Source organism: Anabas testudineus, chromosome 19 (genome assembly GCF_900324465.2).
Source record: "Anabas testudineus chromosome 19, fAnaTes1.2, whole genome shotgun sequence".
NCBI lineage: Eukaryota > Metazoa > Chordata > Actinopteri > Anabantiformes > Anabantidae > Anabas > Anabas testudineus.
In genome coordinates this window covers 344,065-366,546 of record NC_046628.1, presented here as the reverse complement: position 1 = coordinate 366,546, position 22,482 = coordinate 344,065, and the positions used below count along the sequence as shown (strand labels likewise).

The 22,482-nt window shown below is 40.0% G+C and overlaps 1 protein-coding gene across 1 annotated transcript in view; it reads left to right on the top strand.

Moving 5' to 3' along the window:
• Nucleotides 1-22,482, top strand: part of rbfox3a (RNA binding fox-1 homolog 3a) — a 116,438-nt gene that overhangs the window by 73,872 nt on the left and 20,084 nt on the right. The window contains exons 4-7 of the mRNA XM_026351575.1: nt 3,831-3,884; nt 9,014-9,106; nt 18,505-18,565; nt 19,069-19,122. Coding sequence (XP_026207360.1) covers nt 3,831-3,884; nt 9,014-9,106; nt 18,505-18,565; nt 19,069-19,122 — 262 coding nt within the window. The remainder of the gene's footprint in view (nt 1-3,830; nt 3,885-9,013; nt 9,107-18,504; nt 18,566-19,068; nt 19,123-22,482) is intronic.

The window sequence follows — 22,482 nt, the reverse complement described above, 5'->3', positions numbered from 1 at the left end:
CTCATCCAGGCAGAGATGTCAAGTACAGCAGTTGGATGAAGGCAGCAGAATAAAATCAGTTTTTTGGTGATAATAATACATAATAATGTGTTATTATGACTAACCAGACCCCAACTCGAACTTTATTCAGTAATTCCTTCCTTCTCCACTTCTGCACCTAGTAGCATGAAAACCATGAAACTCCAAAAGGTTCACAAAGTCTTGTAAGAAAAAAGACAGAAATCTTCATACAAGCTATTGCTGCGCAGGTGGTCATATAATTGCTTAGAAACTACCTTTTCAAGAATTTTAGAGATAAAGGGCAGATTGGATATTTTGGTCAATAATATACTGAAACCCCTGTATTCAGAATAGGCTTTTTGAGTAGGGATTTGACTACAGCAACCTTAAAAACCAGTGGTACAAAGCCTATTTGTAAAGATAGATAGATCTGATCTAATATAGATGTGCTGATCAAAGGTAAAAGATTTTTGAGCAGTCTAGTTGGGATGGGGTCTAAGAGGCATATTGATGGTTTAGATCAGTGGTGGGCAATTATTTTTCCCCAGGGGCCAAATGAGAAGCAGAAAATATTGTGGAGGACCAGGCCAAAAGTTTGAAATCTACTCTGGTTATTAATTTTATTTCTACATTGAAATAAGTAAATGGCATTGTTTACAGAAGCTAGTAAGAGTATGTATTATTGTTAGATAATGAGAGAGTAAGGTTGTTTTACAAAAAACTGAATTTATTCCGTGAAATTATGCAAAACAATGGTAAGTGTGCAACATTTTTCAACTCTTTCTCAGTCACATTAACACCACAATGCTTTCTGTTTTTAACTTTCTTAACTTTCTCTGTCTTTGTATGCCAATACCATAAAAAAAATCAAAGTAAACATGTTTCAGTGTTTTTTTCTTATTCAGTGAGAGGAATCTAGCCTCTGCTGAGCTTTAACAAGTGCATCAAAGTCAGGTTGAATGTTTGAGGTGGAGATGTGAAACATTTCTGACAGATGATCATCAGTAAGAGAGGATCTTTACCTGGATTTGATAAACTTCATTACTGAGAATGTTTGTTCACATGTAGGTAGGTAGATCCAAAAAGAATTAACATCTTCTGAGCCTGTTTCCTCATGTTTGGAAAATTCTCCTCCTTGAGAGATGAATAGAACTCCAGCAGTGATGCTGACTTAAAGTGCTCTGCCAGCACTGTCTCTGACTGCAAGTCTATGAGCTCCAACTGAACATTAATTGGTGCATTATCCACATTGCATGCAAGGGGAGAGGAAATCAGGTGCATTTCATCCTCAATGTTTTTAAAATCTGTACAGGTCTCCTAACATAGATGAATACCTGCAGAGGTGACTAGCTGATGGTTTGACTTCTTTCAGGGTATGCATGTGAGTGAGAATTTTGTTCTCTAGTTGATTTGAAAGAAACTGCAACTTTCTCATGAAAGCCTTGACCAGGTTATGCATTTCATGAACAAAAAGGCCCTTGCCTTGCAGTTTTGTGTTCAGTTCATTCATCCGTGCTGTCACATCAACAGCAAATGCTAAATCTGCAATCCAGTCTATATCTGAGAGCTCAGAGATGTTTTTGCCTTTGATCTCACAAAACTCTTGAATCTCATAAAATCTTTTTAACACTTTGCGCAGGCTAAGCCATCTGACAGCTGTATGGTACCTGATGTCACCATGTTTGTTATCATGCTCTTAAAAGTGCAACAAACTGCCTGTAATTCAATGCTCGTGCCCTGACAAAGCTAACTGTCTTAGTTACAACATCAACAACAATCTTAAGTTTTAACACTGACTTGCACAACGCATGTTGATATATAATACAATGAATAAATACCAATTTATGCTCTGCGTCAAGTTCAGTCACTTTATCTTACATCTGTTTCAAAAGTCCAACATTTTTCCCTGTCAGATTAGGGCAACCATCAGTAGTGACTCCTCCCAATCTGTCCCATTTCAGTTCAAGCTTGTCTGTGCATGCGTTTACCTCGTTGAACAAATCGTTCCCAATTGTTCCTTTCATTGATCTCACTGCTGCCAGTGCATCCGTAATCTTAAAATCCTGCGTCATTCCTCGGAGAAACACAAGTAACTGCCGTCTCGCGGACATCACAACTCTCATCCAAAGCCAAGGAGAAAAAGTCAACTCTTCCTACTCCACTTTTTAGATGAAGTTGGACATTCTCCGCGATGTCCTCCACCCTTCTGGTCACCATTCGCCTGGACAGCGGAACTTTCTCAAATGCTTCTTTTTTCTTCTGACATATTAGCACTGCAGAGTCCACCAAACACTCTTTAAAAACTCCCCCTCCGAAAATGGCTTACAGTTTTTAGCAATTTGTGGGATATTATAAAGCTGGTCTTGGTTGCTGCATCCCGGGCTGCATATAGCTTGGTAAAATAGCCTTATTGTTTTCCTAGCTTCGCTAGCAAATCTTCGGATATCCGCGCTCTTTCAGCCTCAGTCAAATGTCTGTATTTTTCCGCATGCTTCATCTCGTAATGCCGACTCACGTTGTACTCCTTAAACACAGCGACCTGCTCACCACAAACTAAAAACACGGGTTTACCCCCCGACTTCTGTAAATAAATATTTAGTAGTCCATATTTTCTTTGACCTTTGGACCTGTCTGACTCGTCCTGATGCCCAACTTCTGACTGGAGATCTTGTCGGCTGGATCCACCGTTTGCCTAATGGGATGCGTTTGGAGGCTGGAGTTGGTCACATGCTACTATGAAGTCGGTCTTGGTCTCGGCGGACGTCGGAAGCTGTTTCTCAGGGGTCTCGACTCAACGCTCGATAGTCAAGGAGTGGAACAAGTCTGCTTGGAATTAACTAAATGGACTCCACATTAACCTAAAGACATTAACTGTTATACTGGACTGCCTGCTGCCTACACAGCATGTAATCACCCATATGAGGATGGATTCCCTGTTGAGTCTGGTTCCTCTCAAGGTTTCTTCCTGTTGCCTTCTCAGGGAGTTTTTCCTTGCCACCGTTGCCCTCGGCTTGCTCATCAAGGACAATCTGATTATTATGATACATACACATTCACTGTTCATGTACTGTTCTTTGGTTGTGTAAAGCTGCTTTGTGACAATGTCAATTGTAAAAAGCGCTCTACAAATAAAATTGAATTGAATTGAATTGAAACCACTGCCTTCAGCGTCCACCGTTCTTTTTTTGGCACGTGCAAACATTTTGAAGGGTTACCCTTACAATGACTTGTTGCTAATCACATGCACTCGGACTTGTTTCAGAGTACCTGTACGTAAACAACACACGCACACTGTAAACAGGTTTCAAAGTAGGGTTAGGCAGCAAGGATAATATGGTACTATGAGCTCTTAAAAACAAATGTACTTTTATTGTTTGATGAACTACTAAGGCTTTCCTCTCATTATGATACCATCATCATCACAACTCCCTCATTTGCTTTTCTAAGTGTGTTGGTCCTTGCCTCCACTAAAAATGCTCCTACTCTAGCAATGCATGCTGAGGCGTTATGCTGCTATAGCGACTGCATTCACCATCATTAACACTGCACAGACTTAGTCCCCAATAAAAATACACCTCTCTATTACCACAACATAGCAAACACTGAGTCAAACACTATTAATAATAAAAGGATATTTTATTCATCTGAGGTGTGGAGGAGGGGGATAAGGCTAGGATAGGCTTCAGCAATCCTGCAACCTTTAACAAGTGGTTAAGATAATGGATGGATGGATGCATGGGAGGGAATAGTGCAGATTGCCATGTTCTAATGTTTTCCTCCCCTTTTCTCCTTTTCTCTTCATCCTCCTTCCTCCTCTCTCTCTTCCACAGCAATTTGGCAAGATTTTAGACGTGGAGATTATTTTTAACGAGCGAGGCTCCAAGGTAAGTGAAGTGCAGCCATACATTAATTAATACTCTCTCACGCACACATTTTTCAGTTAACTTTATTTGTCCCATGCCTCCTTTCCTCTCACAGTCCAGCACTCTTCTCACTGTCTTCACACACTCTTTTTCACTCTGTCTACAGAGACTGTCTACACAGTCTGCTCTACCTAGAGTGAAAAGAAGTAATAGTAAACTGTTTGTTAATATACTCTGCCCAAACACAATTCAGGACATTGTTAAATCTCAGAACACACTGATCACATGGGATCAAATTAAAACAACATTTTCATAACTATAAATACATACCAGAAACCTTTACATTTACGGCTGTGGAACCAACTACACTTGCTGTCTCCATTTATTTGGATGTTCAAATTTTACCTAGCTGCTACAGTATGTAATTATTAAAGATGCCTTGTGTAAGATTTAGAGGGGTCTATTAACAGTCACTGGCCATTTCATTAGGTACACCTGTACAATCTGATGCGATACAATACAGCAGCTCTGCCATAAATTCTACTTTTACAAGGTTATAATATCCATGTCTTTGTTGAAAGTGTCACAGTCACATCAACACTGTTTCCTTCTTAGCTCAATATTATTACATCTATTTGTTATTCCATAATTGAGAATGCAGCTGACTGACAGTAAGCAAGTGGATGTGAACCGATGATTACCACAAAATGTGTTTTGTTTGCTAACAATGCATTACATATGCAACTGGAGCTGAACGCATGATTGTTTTTTGGTACATTTGACTGCACTGGACAAGTAATTCTGCTTACAGTGTGAACAGCTACAGCCTTGGTGAGTTTTAAAGCAACTGATTACACTGATCAAGGACGATAGTAGCACAAAGAGGTAGTTTTGTATGGTGGTTTAATTCTAATGCTGGCTATAATCAACAGGTGCCAGAACAACAACACACACAGCATCACAGCTGCTGTGTATGGGACTATGTTTCTAAAGGCCAGTGAGAGTGCCACTGCCCATGCTAACACCACTTCACCCTAACATTGTAGTAGGTAGCAGTGGTAGTAGTAGTGTTAGTATTGTGGCTGATAAATGTAATATGTGTTTAATTAAAGATAGCATAGGCTACATGTGTGAGTTGTGGGGTTTGCAATATGCACAAACCCCCACACTGCACATTTAAATTGGATACATGCAAGGAGCTGGCTTACAAGAAAACAACCTTTAGTCCGACGAATGTGGGCCACTGATTTATTTTCCGTTTTTATTTGTCATGGTGTGCTGAACAGAGACTTTGTAGTTTTGTTATATTGTTATAATAGTATCATTGCCATTACAACTTAGCTGTTAAATAACTCTTTGCCAATAAATACTTATTGTCAGAATTTTCCTTGACAAAATTAACACTGACTAGAATGTCCCAACCCTGGTCCTTAAGGCACACTGTATTGCTTGTTTTCCAACTACATTTACATTTAGTCATTTAACAGACGTTTTTATGCAAAGCAGTTCAGCAGTTTTTTAAAGATTGCAAGTGAGGTGGCTGAGCGTCTAGAGATAGGCAGCTCATTCCACCATCGTGGGATCACTGATCTGAACAGTTTACCCTGGTGTCGACTGTGTGGTGCTGGTACCAACAGACGTCGTTCCCTGGTTGAGCGCAGTGGACGGGATGGGATGTAGACCTGAATGATTGAACTAAGATAAGATGGAGCTGTGGAGTTGACCACTCTGTAGGCAAGAGACAGCTTTGAACTTGATCCTTGCAGCCACAGGAAGCCAATGCAAAGATCTGAAGAGGGGTGTGACATGAGACCTTTTTGACAGATGGGGCGTGCTGCTGCATTTTGGATCATATGGAGGGGTTTGGTTGTGGATCCAGACGAGATAAGATCAATGCCTGTACTATGAGTTGGGTCGTTTTCTCCGTCAGGTAGGGTCTGATCTTTCTGATATTGTGGAGTGCATATCTACACGACCTAGAGACTGTGGCGATGTGTTCATCTGATCATCAATGATGACCCCCAGGTTTCTGGCTGACTGGCGGGGACAATCACCTCCGATTCAATGTTAATGCTGATGCCGTGTTGAGTTGAAGGTTTGGCAGGGAAGACTAGAAGTTCAGTCTTGGGAATGTTAAGTTGAAGGTGTCTTTCTCTCATCCAAGCAGAGATGTCAGAGAGACAGGCAGAGATGCGAGACGAGACAGTTGAGTCATCCGGACAGGAAGGACAGGAAGAGCTGTGTGTCATCTGCATAGCAGTGATAAGAAAAGCCATGAGAATGGATGATAGAGCCTAGAGAAGAAGTATAGAATAAAAAAAGGAGTGGACCAAGGACTGAGCCCTGCGGTACACCAGTGGAGAGGTTATGAGAGTCAGAGACACGCCCCTGCCAGGATACCTTAAAGGTTTGTTCGGACAACTATGACCGAAGCCAGGCTAGAGCTGATCTAGAGATGCCCAAGTCTGTGAGTGCAGTCATGAGAATCTGATGGTCTACAGTGTCAAAGGCTTCAGATAGGTCTAATAGAATAAGGACAGAAGAGTTACCTGCAGCTTTAGCCACCCGTAGGGATTCCACAACAGTCAGAAGTGCTGTTTCTGTGGGGTGACCACTCTTGAAGCCAGACTGATTGACATTGAGGAGATTGTTTCGGGAAAGAAAGTCAGAGAGTTGGATGAAGGCTGCACGTTCCAGAGTCTTGGCCAGGAATGAAAGAAGAGAGACCGGTCTGTAGTTCTCCACAAGGGAGGGATCCAGAGAAGGCTTCTTCAACAGTAGAGTAATCTGGGCCTGCTTGAACAAGGTGGGAAAGGTGCCTGTTGTGAAAGAGGTGTTGATCTGTGTAATGGCTGGTATTAGTGTTGGTGCAATAGCTTGAAGAAGAGTAGAGGGGATCGGATCCAGAGAGCAGGTGGTGGGGCGATTCGAGAGGAGGAGGGTGGATATATCGTCTTCTGACAGTGTTGAAAAAGTGAAGTGAGATGCATCGTCGGGTTTAGTTAGCAGAATGTCATTGTCAGGAGGAGTGAACTGGGAGCTGAAGGCTGCCACCTTGTTGATAAAAAAGGAGGCGAAGTCGTCAGCTGTGAGACAGGTGGATGGTGGAGGTGGGGATGGATAGAGTAGAGACTTGAAAGTTGAGAACAGCTTTCTGGTGTCTGTGGTGTTGCTGAGCTTGTCCTGGTAGTATTCCGTCTTTGGCCTAGTGACACTGTGAGAGAAAGATTGAAGCAAATCCTGATAATCAGTTAGAGCAGGTCGAGTCTTGGATTTGCGCCTCTCAGCACTCCTGAGCACCGTGCGTTGTTCACAGATCTGGTCAGTGAACTATCCCTTTCCTTTCCACTGTTGATTACCTTGATCAGATGTGTTCGGTAAAGAAAAAGCTATAAACACATGTAGTAGTCGAAAAACATGTAGTGCAGTGTGTCTAGAAGACCTAGAACCTCAAATATTTACACGATAAAGAAAATAATGCAGGTTATCTGCACTACAGGGAGAACAAGGCACCTCATGACAACTCTTTGACCAGTTTCACTTTCTGTATGCACACAGTCTGCCCAATGTTGTGTTTGTGTTTTACTGCAGCATAATTCATGGTATAGTAGTTCAAATGTAAATAAGTTCTCTGTTTCTTTAACATAGTATGTTACTTAATATTAACCACCAATCATTAACAAAGTTGTGTGCTGCAGGTAATATAAAATCAGTATTATATTGTTAATACATTGTCTGACAGAATGAACAATAATACTGTTGAATGACAGTGACTTTGCAGCAGGATCAGCTATAATTAGAGGGACAAATGGTTGTCATATTTGAATGCATCCACAATCAGCTAATTCATATGCAAACATAAAAAGGATCAGAACAGAACAACAAAAAAGTGAAATGGAACAACCCTTCTGTGTAACAGATGACAGTCAATCAATTTAAACAGAAAAAATCAACCAAAATTAGAGCAGAGCATATGGGACCAGAGCAGAGCTGAGAAATATCAGGCACTAAAGCAAATGATATGTTCTGTGTTTTAATTTGAAGGATTTCTTGCTAAACTGTATTGTAATTGTGTAAAATATGTTACACAATACACAATGATCCAGACTGACAAAGTGAAAACATTTTTTTATAAATGTTCATATCAAAATCATTTGCCCTCTGACAGATCAATACTTTGGATACTATGGATGAGCACACACTTCCTACATGTGCGTAGCCGACACACACAATGTATCAACTGGCTCCTACATCTCTCTACAACTCCATCAGATTGGATAGGGAGCATCTGTGAACTACCATCATCAGGTCTATCCACATGTGCTCTTTGGGGTTTAAGTCTATGCTTTTTTTGGCCACTGAAGAGTAGTTGAAGGTCATTTCCTTTGGGTCAATATCATGCTGAAAGCTTTACAAAGGTATTCTGAAGATGTTGAATGACCAAATGGTACTTGATCACCTACATGGCCAAGGGTAGTTTCTAGCTTCAACATTATTGAGTCCCTACCTTATTCTTTATAATAAAGTGGGTATTCTTCCATCACAGAATTGTCTCATCTAAGCATTATCCTAAACATAAACCTGTATTTAACCTTGACTAAAGTCTTGTTATAATAACTAGCTAGAAGGTTGTCAATAGTACTAATGCCATAACAGTCTCATAACAATGACTTTATACAAATATGTGTCCAAACAAGGATAGAAAGACACACACACAAAAACATTGCACACTTCAAATTTCATTGTGTCTGTGGATGCTTTCTTTCCATCTGCTAGCTACAGCTGGTTCTATAACTGTACATGCAGCCAAGACTGTGGTGGTAGAAGAAACAGAGAACAGAAATGCACATACAGTAAATGGAAACACACTGTGATAAAGTAAAACTTTAAATCTGTATGCGTCTGTGGTTTGATGTCCTGTGTTCCCAGCTTTCCTTACCATAACTCTGTCCCTGTTTCTGATGATTGTCTAACCAGCCTGACTCTCTGGCTTCTCCTTCTAGATCTACATTCCTCCTGACCTGCAGCTCTGTCATCTATGCTTTGTGTGTTTTTCTTCTCTCTTCTTTTATCTGTTTATTTCATCAATTCATCTTTGGACTTTCTTCTTTTGTTACTTGATTTCCATCCCCACCTACTGGTCACTACAGGGCTTTGGGTTTGTAACATTTGAAACGAGTGCAGATGCTGACCACGCACGGGAGAAACTAAATGGTACAATCGTAGAGGGACGCAAAATAGAGGTGCCTTCTTCTTTCCGTCTTTCCTTACTTCCTGTCCCACTCTTTTCCTTTTAGTCCCCGTCTCCCCCTGACTTTCTTTCCTTTCTCTTACTGCCTGATGTTTTCTGCAATACCCTCTCCCTTTCCTGTCTTCCTACATCCATTTCCTCTCTCCCACGTGCCTGCTGCACCTCGAACGCTGCATGCCGAACCCTGATCCGTAAGTGTATGTGACAAAGAGAAAGACAGATCTATTTAGCAATGTGTGAGTCTGTTCAGTGTTTTTTTTTTTTTAACAAAAATAATATCTAATTTGCTTATAATGGATTGTGTTGCTTATGCCTGTGATGTGTATGAAACCACAGTGGTTTTTAATTTGCAGGTAGAAACTCCTTTGTTTAAAATGAACTCCTTCCAAATAACTAATCTGATCTGCCAGTATGTCTTGCACCATGTTAAATGTGCATTCATACAATAGTGGTTAAGGGCACTGCATGCGCCTATTGGCAGACTGCACAAATCCCAATGTGACCACAACCCAGCACATACCTCTCTAAATTGTAAACTTTCCAATTGAGGACATGCTTACTGTGCAACTCTTTGTCGATGACTGGCTCACTAGTCTTGGGTTCCTTCTAAAACACACATATTGATACAGATAACAACAAGTAGAACTCAGCAAACATATAGAAAATGCACGTTTGAACAAAGGACCACCATGCTCAGCTTCTACTGCTTTCTTCTTCTACAGCAGCCTTCCTGTGTGCTGCTGTACACTGGTCATAGTGCACACTACAATGTCACAGAGCAACAATGTCTGCATGCAGCTAGCATGAGTATATACATGTATTAATGCAAATACAAAAAATCACTTTGAAAGTAAAAAAATAATTCACCACAATGCTCCACAGTAAATAAGAAGTGTGCAGTCCAACTGTGTGTGTCAGCAGATAGGATGGATGTAGATCATACAAAACTCATAGATTTTGTTGTGCGAGAAGTCCGAAACTGTTTTTTTTTTTTTTACATATTAGATTAACCCTATCTCCTACCTTCCTATGGAAACTATAGAAAAAAATAATCATAAATAATATAATTTATAAATAATAAAAAATAATTAGGTTCTGATGCAACATATTTTTGAATGAATGATACAACACCCCAAGGAGGTTGATAACTTTGACCCAAGTTCCCTGGAGTTGAACCTGGGTCTATTTGGTTAATGTGTTAAGATTAGGAAAATATAATGGTTTTGTATAATGTTTTATACCATAAACATATGTGGCCAGACCACAATATTCGTCTAACCTTAAGCAACTGCTTGTAATTACACAACCATAAAAAAGTGTAATATTGCTGTAGTCACAAACTGTATATTGTAGTGCAAGATTTTTTTTTTTTTATCTTATCTACTCAGGGTAGTTTAGAGGCCTCTTGTATTTTTTCAGGATTGTCCTGATTGCATTCACACAATTACACACATTTGTACCTGGGAGCTGCCCAGCACACCCACAGAAAAGAATACTTAATGTTGTAGATCAGGGGGCGTAATCACAAAGCTTTCCTTAACCTAAGTTGCTCATGGTGGTGAAATTGTAAGAAAATTGGTAGAATTATGATGCTTTCTAAGAATTTCCCTTTAAGTAGAGACTAAGTCCTAGTAAAGATAAAATGTTTCACAAATGACCTTAGCCATTAAAAGAGCTTCTAAGGTAAAAAACGGTTAGGAGCAGGGAGAGGACTTTTAAGAGGCATACGTTTCTTAAGCAGAGGTCAAAATAGTGGAACAACAGAGAGGTAGAAGAAATATTCTCTAAACACTTAAGGACAGTGGTAGCACAAAGTGTAGATCATGTAGGAATAATGTTTGTAGTTGATCTAATTAGAGATGTGCTCATATCACCCACCCAACATAGTGACATTGAAACACCAGAAATGAAAACATAACATGAAACAGTGCAGCAGTGATGACTTGTGTCTGTCACAATCTTCCATCAGTAGAGTGATCAGAAAAATTATTAGATATCAGAACACTTCCAAAGCTTCATATTGTGACTAACATGTACCATTTATTTCCACTGGTTGTACAGACATTGCAGAGCAGACTTTCGCACCGTTCTTGAAATGATTTATAGGACATGCAACCACCATCTCACCAATATAGCATCTTTAATTTTACAACAGTTTTCAGTGTGGACTAAATTCTAGCCAATTCTGCTACTAAACTGGACTGGTCAGAAATCATTAAGACTCATTTAAGATAGTTCTGAACACGAAACTGAACATGAAACTGTATTAAAACAATATCCTAATGCCGTTTTCACTTTTCACTTCCAAATGTATATGGAAGTGAAAAGTCAGGAAACAAAGACCTCAGTGTTATTTATGACAATAATGTAATTGCTACATGAACCTCCATCACAAGGCTAACTCAACTCTAAATTTCAATCCATATTGACACAATCAACCAGTCAGAACACAGTTTCAACACTACTAACTGACACTAACTCACTAACTGTGTCAGGTCCTTACAATGTAAATACAGTGCCTATAAAAAGTATTCACCCCCTTGGACTCATCCTTTTATTGACATTATAAATCAATCATGTTCAATAAAGGTTGGAGACTTTGACAAAAGAAATGTCAGAAAAATACCTCATTAATGTCAAAGTGAAAACAGGTTTCTACAAAGTATTATCAATTAAATATAAATATGTAAGGTGAAATCAGTGTTTGCATTAATATTCACCCTCTGTAAAATGAGTCACCTAATCCAACAGAGGTCCAGATATATGGTGCTAGTAGTCCCACAATTAGTGAAATGGGGATCACCTGAGTACAGGAAATGTGTGGTTGCAGTATAAAGACACTTGTGTCTGAAAGTTCCAGTCACTGGTTATTCAGTATTCCTGGCTACCATTACACCATGAAGACAAAAGAACACTCCCAGCAACTCAGAGAATAGGTCATTGGAAAGCTCAAGTTCAGTGAAATCCATCATCAAGACATGACAGGAAAATGGCACATGTCTAAATCTGCCTAGAACAGGCCATCCACACAGACTGAATAACCGTGCAAGAAGGAGATTAGTAAGATGCCACTAACACATAGATGAAAACTCTGAGGGAGTTAATTCAATTCAATTCAATTTTATTTGTATAGCGCCAATTTACAACAGAAGTTATCTCAAGGCACTTTACAGTGTAAGGTTTAAGACCTTACAGAAAATATTTATACAAAAAATTATAGAGAAAACCCAACAATCCCATTTGAGCAAGCTTTAGGCAACAGTGGAGAGGAAAAACTCCCTTTAGAGGAAGAAACCTCCAGCATTTATAGAGTGTTTCCTAATAATATTGCCTAAAGGGGACATATATAAAGTGAAAAGAATCGGTCCAAGCACAGATCCCTGTGGAACTCCATAGCTGTCTTTGCTGTGCATGGAACACTCATCATTAACGTGTACAAACTGAAATCTATCCGATAGAAACGATTTAAACCACTCTAGTGCTGTTCCTTTGATTCCAATGACATGTTCCAGTCTGTGTAATAAAATGTTGTGATCTATAGTGTCGAATGCAGCACTAAGATCTAACATGACGAGTATAGAGAGTAGTCCATTGTCTGATGCCAATAGAAGACCATTAGTAACCTTTACCAGTGCTGTTTCTGTACTATGATGTACTCTAAATCCTGACTGAAAATCTTCATACAAGTTATTGCTACGCAGGTGGTCATACAATTGCTTAGAAACTATCTTTTCAAGGATTTTAGAGATAAAGGGCAGATTGGATTAGAGTTACAAGCTTAGATAATAGATACTGTACTTACAACAACTGATGCCCAGGTTCTTCACCAGTCAAAGCTTTATGGTACCATGGCAAGGACACTGTTAAAGAAAAGTAATATTAAATCACAAATTGAGTTTGTCAATACACGTGTAAGACTCCATGGTCCAGTATAAGAGGTTTCTTTGGTCTGATGGTGCTTTTTGGCCATCAGACAAGACACTATGTGTGGCGCGCACCAAACACTGCACATCACCACAAACACACCATCCCCACTGTGAAACATGGTGGTGGCAGCATCATGCTGTGGGGATGCTTCTCGGCAGCTGGCCCTGGAAGGCTTGTTAAGGTAGAGGGTAGATGAATGCGGCAAAATATAGGACAATCCTGGAGGACAGTCTTATTCAGTCGGCAAGTCAACTACGGCTTGGGAGAAGATTTGTTTTCCAGCAAGACACTGATCCAAAACACACAGCGAAAGCTACACAGAAATGGTTTACTGACAACAAGGTGAATGTTCTGGAGTGGCCGAGTCAAAGCCCAGACCTCAGTCCAATAGAGAATTTGTGGATGGACGTGAAAAGGGCTGTTTACACCCAATCCCCACAAAACAGAGCTTGAGCAGTTTTAAATTCCACGATCCAGATGTGCAAGCTTAATTGAGATCCATCTATCTACTATTAATGCACTGATTTATATGATATTACTTTGTAGAAACCTGTTTTCACTTTGACATTAATAAGGTCTAAGTCACCAACTTTTATTGACCATGATTAATTTATAATGTCAAAAAAAGCTGAAACATCCAAGGCGGTGAATAACCACACACCACAACAACCACACCTCCTCACTAAGATAAAAAGATTTGTCTTTTCTACCTCAGAGTTTCCTAAATCATTCAGGAGTTTTCACACCTTGGTGCATTTGCTTTGGTCCAAATCAGTGGATGAGTTTGTATTTGTGTGTGTTGTGTTTTCCTCCTGGTTCAGTTTCTTTTCACAGTGAGAAAAATCCAAGTGTACTAAAATGTGTCACATAAAATCACACGAGAAAGTTCCCTCCTCTCCTCTGAGATGTTTCTGCCGTGGGAACAAAAAATGTAAATACAGGAAGAAGGGTCTGTGTTGTGGACTATTGCACATTTGTGAGAGATGGCATCACCATTTCCAGATATCCTGGTTGAACTTATCATTGATTAATCTATCCCGCACAATATGCAGGATAGATTAATCCTTATTATTATATACAAATCCTATCCTATATAAAGGCAGGATTCACAAGTTTCTCCTGACAACGGCATGCCATTTTTTAAAAACGTAGTCGTTGCAAAAACTTTGATACTCAGACGAGTATTCAGGCATCAGAGAGTTTTCTGGAAAAGGTCTGATTGAATACCTGATAGACAGGTACAGATTCTCACGCTATGGCATCCGATATTTATGTTGGCTTTTGGGTCCACATTAAAAAAAACAGACAGCACAGCGCAATACTTGGAAAGTTGTTCTTTTATTATTAGATTTAAAATCTCAATAAAGTTACTATTTGCTGCACAAAAAGAAGGGTTGCTCTTGCAATAAAATCGCTTGTCCATGTGTTTATAACTATCCCTGGCCACAAAAAGTCCCCTCCACATGAAGGAGGAGTACTACAAGACTGCAGGTAACATAAATTACAAATTACACAATTGTCTTACCCTACATAAAACACTGTTTAGTTTGTGTTACAGCCTTCCCTAATGTCACTGGTGCTGTGGATTGCACCCACATCTGTATCAAACAACCCTCAGGGAAAAATGAGGGAGACTATGTAACTAGAAAACTAATAAGAAAGGGAAATTGATATAAACTGACTAAATTATGACATTATAGATTTGGTAAAGTAAATTAACCTAAAAAAAAAAACTAGATGTGGTAAAACAAATTAAATGTACAAAATGCAAACTGTGGATTTTCCTGAGTAATATATGCACTGCTGTATAGTGCATACATGTATGTTCAGTAACTCTATGGATTGTAACAATTTCTCTGAAACACTGTTTTATATAATATATAAATATAATTATTTCTGGATTACTTACGCATTCATGCATGGGGCAAGATACTGAACCCCAAGTTGCCCCCGGTGAGTCAGGTCAGCTGCATAGCAGCTCTGCCATGGGTGTGTGAGTGTGTGTGTGCTTGTGTGTGCAAATGGGTGAATGAGACGCGGTGTAAAGCGCTTTCAGTACCAGCTAGGTAGAAAAGTGCTATATAAGTGCAGACCATTTACCATTTACCATTCAGCAGATTCCACTACTTTTCCCCTTACTGTAACTATATCCACCATATTTCCCTTTTTTGTTACGAGCAGGCTCGTAACAAACCAGTTGCAGAAATAGAGAAGCACAGAGTACGATTTCCTACAAAGATTTATTAACAATCCAATTGTAAACCAAAATGCAGGACAGAGGAAATTCAAAGCAAGCAAACAGGGGACAAAACAAATTCCTCAAAAGTAGGTGAAAACTAAAGGGCACTCTGCAAAGGCAGGCAAACTAATGACTATCTGATCTAGAAAAACAAAAGAAAACACAGCAGAAGCTGGCAATAACTAACAAGAAAACAGAATCACAGCAAACACTGGAACTACCAAAGAAACGCTGTGATTTTGGGAACTCAGGAACTCAGGACAGGCCTGCACCATGCCAGGATGAAGAAGGGGGGAATCCATGACCGCTTCTCCAGACCGTACCCCTCCCAATCAACAAAACTGGAGACTGAAGAATGCGCCGAACCGTGTAGGCTGGGGTGCCGTCAATGAGCCAGGCGGATAGAGGGAGGCTGGAGGAGGGCGCATGGCTGCAACCTGGACACATGAAACAGGGCAGCCACACCTTCATCCCGCAACTTGTAAACAGGGGCAGGGCTCCTTCTCTTGTTGCCAGAAGAGGACCCCAATATACGATACAGAGGCCCGGGCAGACTGTTCAGGGAAGAGGGAAGGCTGGTAGCCGTATGCCGCTTCGAACAGTGAACAGCCGAAGGTGAAGGAAGGGAGTGAGTTGTGGGCATACTCGATCCAGGGAAGCCGCTCAGAGTGTCCTCAAGGTAAACGAAAACAAAGTGGTTAATCATGTCCTGGAGGACGTCATTTACCAGGGCCTGAAAAACTGCGGGGGCTTAAGTGAGTCCAAACGGCATGACCGAGTATTCATAGTGGCTGTTAGGTGTATTGAAGGCTGTTTTCTCATCTCCATCCCTGATCCAGACCAGATGGTAGGCATTGCACAGGTGAAGACCACAGTGTCAAAACAGTTTAAATGCAGAGGTGATGAGTGGCAAAGGGTATTTATTTTTAACAGTAATTGAGCCTTCAATAGTCAATGCAGGGACACAAGTTCGCTGGAACTACCACAAACCCTGGAACTACCACAGAAAACAAAATCACAGCAAAAGCTGGAACTAACAAAGGTTGCTTTCACACCTACAGGATTTAGTTCAATTACATCGTACTCAAGTTAGTTTTCCCTCTTGGTGCGGTTCGTTTTGTCTGGTAATCGCTCAATTCTCGATCCAAATCACTTAGCAATCTCTTGGGCGGTCCTGCAGGTGAGAACGCGTACCGAACCAAAACGGGACCAAACACTACGAATCGTATGATTTGAGGACTTTGGGTAGTGTGTAGATTTTCCTCTTCGTAGTTTGTCCACCAAAAACATGCTGTCTGATTACTCGAGGACAAACGTGGAGATGTGAGGAGGTGAAGTGACTCACAGACACCAGGTCTGATGACTCTCCAAGGGATGTAACGTAAAAAACAATAATCAACGGGATGAACAATCAGTAATAACATTCATAGTGAGTAACATTCATAGTGAACTCATCTCCCTACTGTCGCACAAACGTACAGTAGTCCACAACAGTTCACCTTCTTCTTGTATTTACTTTTCTGTTCCTGTGGTAGACACATCTGACCAATAAGCGGAGAGGACGTTCTCGCGTAGTTTGAAGTGACGTGTTTTGATTCGCTTGGATTTTTCTGTGTGTGAAATGAAACCGAACCAAGGAGAAATTGCTACAAGTTTACAAACTCATCAACTGATTCGGACCAAAGCAAACGAACTAAGGTGTGAAAGCACCCAAAGACAACTAAATCACAGCAGAATGCTGGAACTAAGAAAACAAAATCACAGCAGAACGCTGGAACTAACTAAGAAAACAAAATCAAGGCAAAACCCTGGAACTAACTAACTAACAAAAACTAACTGGACTTACAAAGAAATAAACAAACTGACTATCCTGAAAGTACTCATAAACCATGTAGAAAAAAGCTAGAGGTCAGGAAAAGGGTGAGTGACAGGAACAGGGATCAATAGAAGCAGACATGTGACACACCAACAAAGGACTAACAGAAAGACAAACACAGTAATAAGCAAACACAAAACACCTCCAACAGCAAACACACACCTAAAAACACTCAAACCAGCAGAGACATGCATAAATGCAAAGGCTTCCAGGGACACTGCCTCAGCTGGTCGGTGGAGGAAACTGTAACATTTTTACATAATTTATAATTTATCATCTACACTTAAACTTGACTTAGCTGCATCTTCTTATTCTGGCTTGGCAAATGTGCAATGGAATAAGCCAGGTTGAGCTTATCATATGTAAATTTATAGGTCAAGCTAGGATATTTCAAACAGCACTGCGATTGTACTACACAAAACAAACCACACTAAGAAACAACAATTTTCAATTTTAAACGAACTACAGCCTGTAGGTGTGAAAGCACTCTTAGTCTGTAACTCCTAGCTAGAGTTTTCTAAGAATTTTTGTTTGTAGATATGCTACCCAGATGTTTTGGCAGAAAAAAACACATATTATTGAGAACAAATTATTATGTTCAACATATTTTTGACTTGCCATTGGTAACTGTCAATCTATCCTCATTATGTTAATGAGGATCAGCAATCTCATTAAAACAGACCAGTTGAAATTGTGTTCCCTATAAATACATATTGATGACTACAATGTAGTTGTATTTAAACACATTTTTAGGAGACAGGGTTACTTAAATTGAAACTGCTGAAATCATTTCTCAAACTGCAATGTCTGTGTGTATTTACTGTAATTGTTAAATTTGATTTATAATTTCTCTTATTTATTTTCAGAAAAAGCAACCTGTTTATGCATGCAGCTTATTACGACCCATAGTTGTGTTTTATAGTATAAAACATATAATTATAGACTTTTAACAAAAATAATAAAAGTCAAGTAAACATTTACTATGACATTGTCATATCATGAAGAATTTTTTTTTTTTTTTTTTTTTTTTTTTGTCGGTAGTGATTTGGAACAGTTTATCTGTAACACATCTTCTCTGGTGTATGGGCACTAATTCCGGAAACACTTCTATGGGTCGTGTAAGAAGGCAGGATCAAACAGCCTGTGTGCTTGTGCAGATTGTAGGACTTGTTTTTGAATGTTGATTGTATTTCAGTGCCAGACCTTTGAGTCAGTGCATGTAAACTCATATACTGAAATGCTAAATGCTAAAAAACAGCACAAACTGGAGAGTGGTTGTTATGATGTCCACATTACCCCTGTTTCTGTAAGTGTGTTGTCTGTCTAACTAATCTCTGTTTGTTGACAGGTCAACAATGCCACAGCCAGAGTAATGACTAACAAAAAGTTGGCAAACCCTTACACAAATGGTAAGACTTACAAACAGGTTTTTCCATATGTCTTTTTGTTCTACTTGGTATCAAGCAATCAATGAATTAACAACTTTATTGTACCCAGGGGGCATTTTTCTTTGTAGCAGCAAAGTAGCACATGACACAAAGAAAACAGTAGTCAACAATAGTCTACATAGAGTACATGGTGGGGGGGTGGGGGGCGTGGAAGGATTGACTGTACCTTGTTCAGGAGCTGATTCCTGTGGATGTCAGACAGGCTGCTTAATGGAGTTCCACTGATTTTGCTACAAACTTTAATCAACCTATTTAATGAACTTTTCTGTTTAACACTGAATGAGCCAAAACAACAGATACACTTTCAATTAAAGCTCTGTTGTAGTAGTTTCTCCTATTGTCCTTACTCTACTTTACATCATTCCACTTCAGTACAAGTATATTCAGATCTGGCCACCACAAAGGCAAATAAATGTATATGCTAAAATTCAATGCCTCTCCATGTGTTTGTGTCTCATTTATAGGCTGGAAGCTGAATCCAGTGGTTGGAGCCGTATACAGTCCTGAATTTTATGCAGGTAAATAGTAGTGTTGTGTGAAAGATGTGTCAGCATCCACTTTGTTTATTGGATCCACCCTGAAAGTGATTACATGTTCTATGTGATATTTTCTGGTTGCATTAGTTTATTTACATTGTGAGTGTGTGTTTGTGTGTGCAGTTTGCAGTGGCAGCTTGGTTTCATTTGGTGAGACATCCCTTTACTGCTCTCCTTTTTGCTCAGTAGTCTGAAAGATGTTCATGCCCAGAAAGCTTTATAGCACTGTTCTGAATATCCACCCTGACAAAGAGAAGCCATCCATCTCTTTTATTTCTCCTTCCATCTTTTCTTGTTTTTTCTCTCTGTCCCAATATCACACCACCTTTCACTTTACAAACCTAACTCATCAGCAGCCTTAGACATCTTCCTCCAAAGTGTTTGTGGACCTGGATGAGGCAGTTCAGCTAGGCTGGTGCTGTTAAGGTGATTTCTTCTGTTTAACAAGAATGGTGACAATCCCTCCTGCCCACTGTGCTCTGCAAGTGGCCAGCCTTGCCCAGACCTCAAGACACATAACTGCCCCTCTCTCTCAATTTTTAGCAACTCTTCAACTCAAGAAACTCTTCTGAACCTTTTCTGCACATGAATCTTTCTCTGCACTTAAAACTTTATTCAAAAAAATCTTGCAGTTATACCCCGTGTAACTGAAGCAGCTCTTCCTACTTTTGGTTGATGTCAAGGAAATTCTGGCAAATTGTCCAGCAGCTCAGAAAGAGAAAGCAGGGTTTGGCCAAAGTTGGATTGGGTTGGACAGGGGAGGAGAACTGTGGACTCTGACTGAGGATCTTGTCACATGGTGGAAGAAACACTTTGAGGAACTCAAGCATAAGAACCCAAGCAACATGTCTTTCTTCAAGGAGGCAGAGTCAGAAGACTTAGGGGAGATCATCATTATTATCATGTCATGCATTTTCAATAGTGCATGGAGGATAATTCAGCCTGAGGTGATGGTCCACTTTTCTGAAGGGTGTGTTCCAGCAACTGGTGTGCCTGGCTTGTTGTATAAAAGCAATATTTCTGTACTGTTGTTCTGTATATCAGTATGGCGCTGATACTTTCAGTAGCCAGCCTGCGGCCTTGTGTCTATGACTGCCTCACAACCATGCTGATACATATTAACAGCACTTCCTCTTGTGTGACATTGCTTAAAATCTAATTTTACCTCAGTATCTGTTACCTGTGTATTTGCAAAAAGTGCTTTTGATTAATTTTTATGTAATTCATTATTTTTCTTTTTAACCCCTGACATTAAAGAATGGACTGCCAGCTTAGAGAACTATGAAAACCATGGGTATGTCCTAAGGTTAGTTGCGACAGGAGTAAAGCAGGATATAAATTGGAAGGAAAAGGGCAATTCATCAGAAGCATCTATCAGCCTGAACGACACCCATAAATCCTGGTCAGTTAAAAATGTACTCCATCTCCGTTGTCAGACTCAGTTATAGCTTTATTGTGAGCAAATCCCAATCAGAAGGTTGACAAATGACCTACATGTGCATACACACCAATGCTCACACACTCATAATAACCTTATGTAGGTACACGTGCATGAATTTAATTATTGTATGCAGAATTTTATAGAAAACCTAACAATCCCACTTGAGCAGGTGACAGTGGAGAGGAAAACCTCCCTTTAACAGCAGAACCCTCAAGCATAACCAGGCTGGTCAGTCATCTGCCTCCACCAAACAACAAGCAGCAAAAACACTGAGTAAGTTGGTGGGGCTAGTAACTGCATTCTAGAAGTATACAGCTCCAAGGCCGGGGATACCTGAAGAAAAGCACAGAGAGAAGGAAGCCCAACTACGGGAGAAAGAAAACACAAAGTTAATGATATGCAATGGTGGCATATAAGTGGAGAGAGGAGGTCAGTGTATCAAGGAAGAGTCACCTGAGCCAGCTCTAAATATATCAAAATTCCATCTTATCTTAAAGCTTATAATTAGAGATGGATCAGGTGACTCTAAACCATCTTTTAGTTATGCTGCTGTAGGTTAATCCGCTCGTGCTCGGGGGACCTCTGTTGATACACTGAGCTCCTCTCCTCTCTCCTTTCTCCTCCATCCATTCAAATGCCACCATTGCATGTCATCTTGCATGTCAACTTTGTGTCTTCTTGCTCCTGTAGTTGTGTTTCCTCCTCTCTGTCTCCCTCTCTCTCTGTACTTTCTGCAGGTATTCTCAGCCTGGAGCTGTATATCTCCAGAATCCAGTTGACCTGCCCAATGTTCTTGCTGTTTGTTGTTGTTTTTGTTGCCTGCTGTTCTTTTCTCTATCTTCTTTCCACTCACCCCAACCGGCCGAGGCAGATAGACGCCCACCATGAGCCTGGTTCTGCTGGAGGTTTCTTCCTCTAAAGGGAGTTTTTCCTGTCCACTGTTGCCTAAAGTTTGTTCAAATGGGATAGTTGGGTTTCTATATCATGTTCTATATAATTATGCTCTTAATTTTAGGTCTTAAACCAAAAATATTTGCAAGGTATATTAGTCACACATATCATTGTACAGTGGCAAGAAAAAGTATGTGAACCTTTTGAAATTTCATGGGGTTTTTTTTTAAATAATTTGTCATAAAATGTGATCTGATCTCCATCTAAGTCATGGCTATTAACAAATATAACTGGCATAAAATAATAACACAAAAATTCTGATCTTTCAAGTCCTTTTTGAGAACAAACATAAAAACCTCATAGTGCTAGTGGAAGTATGTTGACCCATTCTGGCAGCAATAACCTCAACCAGATGCTTCCTGTAGCTGTGAATCAGACCTGCATATTGTTAGTCCATTCATTGTCATATTCTTTGTCCGTTTCAAGTGTGTGGCGCTTTTCTACCTAACTGGTACTTAAAGCTCTTTACACTGCGTCTCATTCACCCATTCTCACACACAAGCACACACTAATGGCAGAGCTGTTATGCAGCTGATCTGACTCACTGGGGGCAACTTGGGGTTCAGTATTTTGCCCAAGGACACTCTGGCATGTGACATGGTACCTAGGAATCAAACCACCAATCCTGTGATTGGCAGACAACTGTTTTACCTATTGAACCACAGCCACCCCAAAATTGTGAATTGTGTTTTGGGTAATTGTCCTGTAGCATCGCTCAACTTTTACAGAGTTTCAGCTGACATACAGACATTCTCACATTATGGTGAAGAATTTTTTGATACACTTTTTGATTAAAATTATCTTTCCTCTAATCACTGCAAGCTGGCCAGGCTTTGATGAATCAAAGCAGGCCGAAATCATGATGTTTCCACCACCACACTTTACGATTGAAATTATGTTTTCATGATGATATGCCGTGACCTTTTTAATGCCAAATATAGTGTTGTGTT